The sequence below is a fragment of the Mus caroli genome, chromosome 2, assembly GCF_900094665.2.
Source record: "Mus caroli chromosome 2, CAROLI_EIJ_v1.1, whole genome shotgun sequence".
NCBI lineage: Eukaryota > Metazoa > Chordata > Mammalia > Rodentia > Muridae > Mus > Mus caroli.
In genome coordinates, this window is record NC_034571.1 from 158738038 (window position 1) to 158748060 (window position 10023).

At 47.0% G+C, this 10023-nt stretch overlaps 1 protein-coding gene across 2 annotated transcripts in view; it reads left to right on the top strand.

Moving 5' to 3' along the window:
- Positions 1–3191: 3191 nt before the first annotated feature.
- The window catches only part of Arfgef2 (ADP ribosylation factor guanine nucleotide exchange factor 2), an 87277-nt gene continuing 80445 nt past the window's right edge, over positions 3192–10023 (top strand). For both annotated transcript variants that reach the window (XM_021157087.2, XM_021157089.2), the window contains exon 1: positions 3192–3475. In XM_021157087.2, coding sequence (XP_021012746.1) covers positions 3355–3475 — 121 coding nt within the window. In that variant the 5' untranslated portion in view covers positions 3192–3354. The remainder of the gene's footprint in view (positions 3476–10023) is intronic.

A 10023-nucleotide genomic window follows, 5' to 3' on the forward strand; every position in this document is an offset into this window, starting at 1 on the left:
CAAATTAATGACATTATGTCAAATGTCAGAGGTGATTTTTTTGCTTTGAGAATTTGTCTGTGTACTCCCTGAAGACTTAAAGGGCATTGTAAGGAACAAGGTCTCTCAGTCTGTCATTTCGTTTGGTTTGGTTGTGGGAGATCCTACTTTATAAAGGGCCTGTAACCCTCTGTCTTAGTCAGGGCTTCTATTCCTGCACAAAACATCATGACCAAGAAGCAAGTTGGGGAGGAAAGGGTTTATTCAGCTTACACGTCCACAGTGCTGTTGATCACTAAAGGAAGTCAGGACTGGAACTCAAGCAGGTCAGGAAGCAGGAGCTGATGCAGAGGCCTTGGAGGGATGTTACTTACTGGCTTGCTTCCCCTGGCTTGCTTCCCTTGGCTTGCTCAGCTTGCTTTCTTACAGAACCCACGACTAGCAGCCCAGGGATGGCACCACTCATAAAGGGCCCTCACACCCTTGATCACTAATTGAGAAAATGCCTTACAGCTGGATCTCATAGAGGCATTTCCTCAAGGGAGGCTCTTTTCTCTGTGATAACTCCAGCTAGTGTCAACTTGACACACAGAACCAGCCAGCACACCCTCCCTGGTATTTTGTGACGAAGCTGTTGAAAGCATCCTTTCCTTCAACAGACAGCAGGTAGGGGGTAACGCTTGTTTGCCCTTTGTGCCCTTGTAGTGGCCCCTGAATGCCTCAGTCCGACCTCCCTGAAAGATATATGGTTCAAAATATCACTTGGATGTCTGCACTCTACTTTGGAAATTTCACACATTCATTCCTTTATTCATTCATTCAATGCATGAGGATTAAAAAGGTTCCAGTAAAAAGGTTCGACTGCTGTGTGACAAGCATCTCCAAGCTATCATAACTTAAATTAAGGGTTTGTTGTTTCCCTCCGACAATGGGTTTTCTAAGCAACTCTGCTACTTTCACTAGCGTGTGCCATGCTGCTGTAGTTCCCTGGTGTGTTGGCTGGGAGACCTGGGTTTTCCCTATGTCCTCTTTGTTCTGGGACTCTTCTGAGAAGCACACGGTAGCCCCACAGAGCAAAGGAATGTTAGGGAACCAGGCCTCTCTGGGCACAGCTACTCTGTCAGTTATGAGGGGTAGCCCAGGTGCAGGGCCTGGAGAAATGGACTCCCTTTTTGACAGGAGTGTTAAAGTCACATTGTAATCAGTGGAATTTACAAACTTGAAGTGTTCCACCTGCCTCTGGACTGGACCCCGCTCCCCGCTCCCCCCAGCCAGGGGCAGAGCCCCACAAACTGAAAATACAAAAGGTCCGCAAATGCTATTATAAATATTAGCTATTAGCTAGGGGACACAGTGACAATGGATATTTGAGTTGAGCATTTGAACATGGTGGCATGGGACATTCCCAAAATTTCCATGAGGAACAACTGTCTGCTTCTTGTGAGACAAAGTATCAAGGCTGCCCTGTGGGGAAAAAGCAAGCGGGTGGGGTGGAAGGCATCAGTAGTGTCAAGACAAGGCCCTGTCTTCCACTCAGATATCGGCCATGCCACACTGGCCACCTGACTCAGTTTCTTCTCCGGTCTTGCCCTCCGTACTGGAGGCTGATGAAAACAGACCAGGAAAAGGGGAGTTGTTGGTAGCATTGGCACAGGCTGGCACTTAGAAAGCAGATGTTCAGGTGTGGTGGCTTCCTCCTACAATCCCAGCTCAGGAGGGTGATAAGTTATTTCCCTGCTGGTGAATTGAGCCAATTCAAGACAGATAAGATTATATTAAATGCAGGTTTCCTGGGAAGCTGCTCTCAGTTGAGTTCACTGGTCCTGAGGAAGGAGGCAAGGCAAGTCGCCATGGGAAGAGAGGAAGAGTGCTGAGAGAGAGAGAGAGAGAGAGAGAGAGAGAGAGAGAGAGAGAGAGAATGAGAGAGCGCCAAAATGTCTGGAAGAGCCTTTGCCTCTGAGTGAAAGGGAAGGGGAAGGGCAGCCCAACCCTTGTGCTGGAAAGTTCAGGGTTGGGAGCAGGGGATGCCAGGTAGGGACTGAGGGATGCTGGGAGAACCTGGAGGCCAGGTCAGCTTTGGTATGTAAAATATGCAACTCAGTCCCTCATTCCAGAGAGGACATTGAGTTCAAGGTCAAGGACAGCCCGTGGTACACATCAGGATTGTATCAAAACAACAAACAAGCAAGTAAAACTCTGTAAGTGCTGTATGCCTAGCATCCCAGCACTTGAGAGGCAGAGACAGAAGGATAACTTCTTACAAACTGGCCCGCCAGGAGCTCTCTCTCCTGTGGCAGCAGGACTGTGTCCAGGGCTGGTGTGGTTTGCTGACAGAGATGCAAATCTGGAAGAGATGGACACCGTGAATATACCTTCAGGTCTCCCCTTCCTTCCCCTCCTCTCTCCTCTCTCTTACCTTCTGGCTTCATCCTCAGCCCTGGTTCTTAACTTCCCTGAGCCTCCTTTCCACCCCTGATTTCTCTGCCCTTCCTGGATCCGGCTTCTGACCTTCCCTACTCTCTGTCACCTCTCTCATTCCATTCGCTTCCTTTTGCCCATCTCTCTCCTCTCGACTATTATTACTCTCACTAATTCTTTTTTTTTTTTTAAGATTTATTTATTTATTTATTATGTGCACACTGTAGCTGTCTTCAGACACTCCAGAAGAGGGCATCAGATTTCATTACAGGTGGTTGTGAGCCACCATGTGGTTGCTGGGATTTGAACTCAGGATCTTTGGAAGAGCAGCTGGTGCTCTTAACCACTGAGCTATCTCACCAGCCCTCATTAATTCTTTTTACGATTTTTTTTTCTTTCCCCTTTACTCCCTCTTTCGCTTTTCTCAGCACATCTACGGCATGCTCTTAGTCTCTTCCTACCTCCGATCACTTGCATCTTTCCTTCAGGGCTGCCCACGTCTATAGCCTTTGACCTGCATTTTCTTCTCCTTCATAGTCATTGACCATCACTCTCGCTACCTGGCCCGGCTATACTACTTAGACACGCCTCGACCAGCACCACTCACGTAGGCCCCGCCCCAACCGCACAGACCACGCCCCACCACAGGTCTACTGCCCCGCCCACCCGCCCCACCCACAGAACTCCACCCCACTCTGGCTCCGCCTCCCGGCCGGCCCCCCCCCCCTTGGGGTCAAAGGGTCGATCGACGCTCAGCAGACGTAGCGACACCGCCAGTCACGTGGTCACGTGACGCGCTGCAACATGGCGGCGCCGTGGGGCCGGGGCGTCTCTTCCTGACAGGGCGGCGCGCACGGACGCGGCCGGTGCCGGCCGGGTCGCCGGGCCCTCAGCCTCGCTCTCCTGCTCGCTCGCACCGCCGGCTCGCGGGGTCGCCGGCCCCCGCAGGCCGGGGCCATGCAGGAAAGCCAGACCAAGAGCATGTTCGTGTCCCGGGCCCTGGAGAAGATCCTAGCTGACAAGGAGGTGAAGCGGCCCCAGCACTCCCAGCTGCGTAGGGCCTGCCAGGTGGCGCTCGGTGAGTGAGCCACCCCGGCCTGGCCCGCGCCGGCTTCCCCACGCCGGCCGTTACCCTCCGGGCCTGCTGCCCTCCGCTTCTCCCAGCCCGAATCCCACCCTCCCGTCCTCTTCCGCTCGCTGTCCCCGTGGGAGCTGGTGTTGGGGCGGCCGAAACTGGCCCAAGGTCACCTAGCAAGTTGGTGACAGCCACGGCTGGTTTTCCAGCTTCCCTGCCTGGGGCCCTTGCCACGACTCCTTGTCCCGTTTCCTGGTTCCTCCCCTCACCATCTCCAAGTCCTCTGAAGCAGTAGCTCTCGATCTTAAGTTTTTCCTTTAGCGTGACTGTGCTGGTTGGGGGCTCTCCCACGGGAGCGATCAGAGCAGGTCAGAGAGCTGCCCGGTTGGTGCTGAGGAACCCCGGAGGCTTGTTTGGGAAATGTCTCACTGGAGAACATTGGGGCTCCCAGAGCGCTTCGCCTGGAAGGGATGTAGGATGATCTATATTTCAGGCATTGGACAGCGTGTACGACTTCTACTCATTTTAGGGCGGGTCCCTAGAATAAAGGTTCTGTAGAGCAAAGATACTTGTCTGATTGCTTCAATGCGGTGTCCTCTGTATTTATGACAGTGCTTGGCACACAGTAGTTGCTCAGTAAATAGTTGCTGGTTGAATGGATCCATGGATTGTGGAAAGACAGAAGTCTCTAGCTCCTAACTAGGTAAAAGCTCGGTAGTTGACACCAACATCAGTCTCCTATCTTTAGTTACTTCTCGAGAGCCTGTGTAGCAGGTCCTGAGGAGATGGCTGTGAAGGAGAAATGGAGTCCTTCTTTGTCCCTGTGGATCTTCATAGGTTCTGATAGAGCAGACAAAACAGAACTAATAAGTACTGCTGTCAGAATAAAAGACTTAAGAAGTGATACAGAGGACCTGAGGTCTGCTTTAGGTTGGATGGTCAGGGAAGTAGTCTTGTCTGAAAGTGTGACATTTGAGCCCAGGTCTGAAAGGTAAGAAATGTCGACTGTGTGGAGGTTCAAGAGGAAAAAAGTTGTGGACGGAGAGCGTCAGGACATTTGACCAGAGCTGTCTCCCTGTGAATTCATCGCCCTGTGCAATCCATGGGATTTGGTTAAAAGGCCTGTGGTCCTAAAAGGTTGAGTAAACAGAAAGGCTGTGTTTCTGTTAGTCACTCTTCTCCATGGGTGCAGGAGAGCGTCCACTTGAGACCTTGGAATAGATTTGTGAGTTTTGCACTTCCCCGTGAATAAGATTCAGGCCTCAAATATGTGGGAAGCATTTGAGAGTCCCGAAGGGTCAGAAACTGTTGTTGTTGGTTGGGGGGGGGGGTGCTTGAGGCCTGTGTAATCCTGAGCAGTTAATCTTGTGAAATTCAGGGTCTGTGGAAGGGATTTACTGAGACCTAAATGTTAAAGCTTTTCTGTTTTGAAAACCAGCGCCAAGAGTTGGGTTTTGTTCTTTTTGTTCTATCAGGAATGTAGGGTAAGCATTGGAAAAGCAGCTGTGAAGGAGGCATGAGCCTCAGGCTGAACCCTCCTAGACTCCGTTCTTGCCAAAGGACTTCACATTTTAACTTCTTGTTTTATTTTTTGGTTTTTTGTTTGTTTGTTTGTTTTTTTCAAGACAGGGTTTCTCTGTGGAATCCCGGCTGTCCTGGAACTCACTCTGTAGATGAGCTGCTTAAATTCAGAAATCCGCCTGCCTCTGCCTCTTAAGTGCTGGAATTAAAGGCATGTGCCACCACGCCCGGGTTATTTTTATTTTTATTTAAGGTTTATTTATTCATTTAATATATATGAGTACACTGTAGCTGTCTTCAGACACACCAGAAGAAGGCTTCAGATCCCATTACAGATGGTTGTGAGCCACCATATGGTTGCTGAGAATTGAACTCAGGACTTCTGGAAGAGTAGTCAGTGCTCTTAACCACTGAGCCATCTCTCCAGCCCAAGTTTTAATTTCTTGTTCAGAAATTTTAGCATCAAATATCACATTGCTGGGGTCTACTTAAATTGTCCTGTGAGCCGTACGGGCCATAACACTGATACATTATTAGATGGCTCTTTTTTTTTTTTTCCCTCGGATTACATTTTTTGTGTAAAAGTTCAGATTTTTTTTTTCCAATTTAGGCTGTAGAAATGCATGTTTGAATTATATATTTATACACACGTGTTCTCATGTGTGAACATGCATACTTACTGCATACACACATGTGTAAGAAATGGCCTTGACAGGAGGTAACTTCACTCTAGGTTATGTGAAATTGGAGGGATAGCTTGTTATCAGTGGTTAGGGAGTTCACACCCAGGGCTGGCTTAAATTTAGGAGCTATCATTTAAGATAGTAGCTATGTGCTTAGTTAGGTGAAAAGACTTTTATTTCTGAACAGTTAAAAAACTGCAGAGTACCTGTGCCCCCCTTATCCTGTATCTCAAGGCCTTGTCTTGGGTCTCAGTAACCTCATTTGAGAAGAGGAATGTGTGGGGCTGGAAAGGTAGCTCAGTGGGTAAAGTGCTCACAGTGGAAGTGCGAGGACCAGTGTTCGACTCCCCAGAACCCATTTGTAAATACAAATAAGCCACTCTTGTGTGGTGGCTCCCTGTAGCGCAAGTACTTGGGAGGCTGAGATAGGGGGTTCTTGGGGCAAGCTGGCTAGCTAGCTAGCAGAATTGATGAGCTAATTAGTTCAGGGAAAGACACTGCCTTGCATAAGTGGAGAGCAATCAAGAAAGACAGCCAGCCGGGCAGTGGTGGCACATGCCTTCAATCCCAGCACTTGGGAGGCAAAGGCAGGCGGATTTCTGAGTCCAGCCTCCTGGTCAACAAAGTGAGTCCCAGGACAGCCAGAGCTATACAGAGAAACCCTGTCTTGGGAAGAAGAGAAAAAAAAAAAGACACCCAACATCAACTTTGAGCCTCCAGGCACACGTGTACACACAGAAACACATGAGTATACTCCTACATGTGACCATGCATGTATAAAAATGAGGAAGGAATAAGGAAAAATGGCTGAAGTGAGGGAGTGGGTAAGAAGTATAATGTGTTTTCTTTATTTTTTCAAAGTAGAGGGTTTTTTGTCTTGTTTTTTTTTTTAATAATTTGTTTTTATTTTATGTGCATTGTGTTTTACTTGCATGTCTGTGTGAGGGTGTCAGATCCCTTAGAACTGGAGTTAAAGAACAGACAGACTGTTGTGAGCTGCTGTGTGGGTGCTGGGAATTGAACCTGGGTCCTCTGGAAGAACATCCAGTCCTCTTAAATACTGAACTATCCTCCAACCCCAAGAAGAAAAATGTGCTTAAAGATACTATATAGATTGTCATTAATTTTGGTAAGAACTCTAAGTGATCACTGAAAGCTAGAGTGCTTGACTGATAGAGTTTTTACTGGAAACTGTTTCTGTGACAGGTTATAGTCAGTTACGGCATGTCAGGGGAGGGGGGAGGGCTTCAGGGCTTCATCTCAGGTCTTGAGAAGTCAGCCTTCTGGGATTCAAGACTTCCTGGATTCAAATCACCTCCCTTCCCTTGCTTTATTTATAGTTAATCTTACACGCTTGTCAGTGTCGCTGTTAAAATGAAATTACTTGGCATGTGCAAACTCTTGGGGTAGAGCAGGTGCTCTGCAGATGCTTGCTGCCTCGATTGTTAGCACAGCATCTATTAGTCTTTCAGGAGTCACTTACTGATCTGCTTGGTTTGTAGATATAATAAATGCGAGTAATTATGGGACCGGAGAGTTGGCTTGGCAATTAGGAGCTTTAGTAGTGCTGAGTGCCCTTCCAGAAGACTTTGGTTTACTCTGAGCACTTATGTAGTAAGAGGTTCACAGGGGTCCTATACCTCCAGGGCCAGGGGATCTAACACCCTCTTTTGGCTTCTGTGAGCACCAGGCACACACATGATATGCGCTCGCTGTACATACGTGTAGACAAACTCACGAAAATAAATAAATCTGTTCTAAAGAAAGAAAGAACAAGATTCTGCGACAGAGGCTGTGCTCCTTACAGTGCTGATGTGTTAAATGCAGTGAGGACAGGAGTTGCGATGAGCAGGGTAGAACAGGATTGGGTGACTCAGTGAGTCATCGCTTGGAGTATCAGTTGCATAGGTAGATGACTGTCCAAATCAGGGCCTGGGCGAGTATTTCTCCCCAAGGACACTGGTGCTCTTGTCCCTTTATGCTTTTCTTTCTTTTTTTTTTTTTTTAAAGATTTATTATATGTAAGTACACTGTAGCTGTCTTCAGACACTCCAGAAGAGGGAGTCAGATCTCGTTACGGATGGTTGTGAGCCACCATGTGGTTGCTAGGATTTGAACTCAGGACCTTTGGAAGAGCAGTTGGGTGCTCTTACCCACTGAGCCATCTCACCAGCCCCTCTTGTCCCTTTAATGAAGCCTGGGCATGCCTTAATCCTCTCCTGACCCTCGGCTCCAGACCTCTGTTTGGGAGTTTAATTCCAGTCTTAAAACCTTCCTTTTGTAATTGCCTTATTATAGCCCATCTTTCTCCATGTCTCTTTATATTCTGTTTTTAAATTGTATGGAGTTTGGAAGGTTAATCAAAAAAATAAAAAAATAAAAAGACTTAAAATTAAATTTGGAAAATTTTGTCTACAGTTTAACTGAATCAACCTAATGATCCTCTTGTGTGTGTGTGTGTGTGTGTGTGTGTGTGTCTGTGTGTGAGTATGTGAGAGAGAGAGAGAGAATCCATTTAATAATTTAATGTGAACAAAGCCTATGAAAGGGCCAAAGTGTTCTTGTAATTGTTAGTTGTCATGCTCAGCCATCATGAAAGTATAAAAACAAATGTGTATCTATTTGTCATCCGAAACTGGCTGTGGTTTCATGTCATATAGCATCTATGCAATAGCTGCTGTTTCTGAATTCCAGGCACAGTGCTACTGTGAGCTTTAGTTTGGACCTTACTATTATTATCTCCTCCATTAAGGTCTAAGAGTTGAAAACAGTAGTTGCACTCTGGTGAAGAGACTGTTTTCTAAAGTTGAATTCTAAGTTACATTTGAAACCTTCCGGTCAAAAAGATTTTTTTTTTTTTTCTGCAGTATTCTACTCTGTGTGTTGTGTTGGAAGGTGGTTTCTGATGAGCATCACTGAGCTAGGTTTCTCTGATTCGTGTTATCTGCATCAGTAGCCCTGAGCTCTGTGCTCCATATTCGGGATTGATGACTGCTTGGGGTACAGCTGGAAACAAAGGAGAGTCGTTTGCCCACAGCTACACAGTGGGCGGGCAAGCGAGGTTGCAGCTCCCACTTATCCAAGCTGTGGAGGATGAAGTCCAGTCTCAGGCATGCTGCTCTCTCTCTTTGATACCGGTTGAGAAACTTGTGAGCCGTGGGTGGCCATCCATTGAGCTGTTTGAGTGGCACACTGCAAGTGAAAGACCAACTGGTGTGGGTGGGAGGTAGAGACATAGTGGGCACAGGCAAGGCTTTCTCCAGGGTCAGCTGTACTGTGAGGTGGATGATGGGTGGTGGTGGTTGGTTGGCTGGTTGGTTGGTCGAGCTTGTTTAAATATCATTCAGAAGAGAGAGTTACAAAATATATTTATAAGCCTGAGTTGTGTGTGAATGGTCAGCATTTAGGCCTAGAGACATCACTCAGTGCAGAGAGTCTGTTAGCATGTGTGACGTCCTAGCCACAGCACAAAATCCCTTCTTGTCACTGTCAGGAAGAACCTTACATGTGAAATCTGAAAAATATTAAAAATATTGCTACTTGCCTAATGTGGCACATACTTGTATTCCCAACATTCTGGAAGCTGAGGCAGGAGGATCATGAGTTGGAAGCCATGCTCTGCTGCTTATTGAGCTCCTGTCTTAGAAATGACATGTGAAGCCCGGCATGGTGGCGCATGCCTTTAATCCCAGCGCTCGGGAGGCAGAGGCAGGCGGATTTCTGAGTTCGAGGCCAGCCTGGTCTACAGAGTGAGTTCCTGGACAGCCAAGGCTACACAAAAAAACCCTGCCTCGAAAAACCAAAAAAAAAAAAAAAAAAGAAAAAAAAAGAAATGACATGTGATCAGTCAGGCATCAGGTGCACAGCTGTAATCCCAACACTCGAGAGCCAGAGACAGGGGGTTGTATTTGAAACCAGCTTGATTTACAAAGTGAGTTCTGGACTAGCCAAGGCTCTATGGAAAAACTTCTATCTCAAGATCCAAAAATAAATAGAGTAATTAATTGAAATACTGTCCAGAATAAATCCTTCAATTTTAGTAAATCCTGCTGTCTGGATTAGGGATTTTGTCTGCAAGTGATATATTTCATAAAAACTGAACTGTCAAGGCTCATAACCTCTGCACATCGCTCTTTAAACAAACAAAAACAAAAAACAAGCTGGGCAGTGGTGGTGCACACCCTTAATCCCAGCACTCAGGAGGCAAAGGCAAACAGATCTCTGTGAGTTTACACACAAAATCTGGTCTACAAAGTGACTTCCAAGACAGCCAAGGCTAACCCAGGCTCACCACTACCACCACCACCACCACCACCAAAACCAAACAAAGAAACTTAAAAAAAAAAA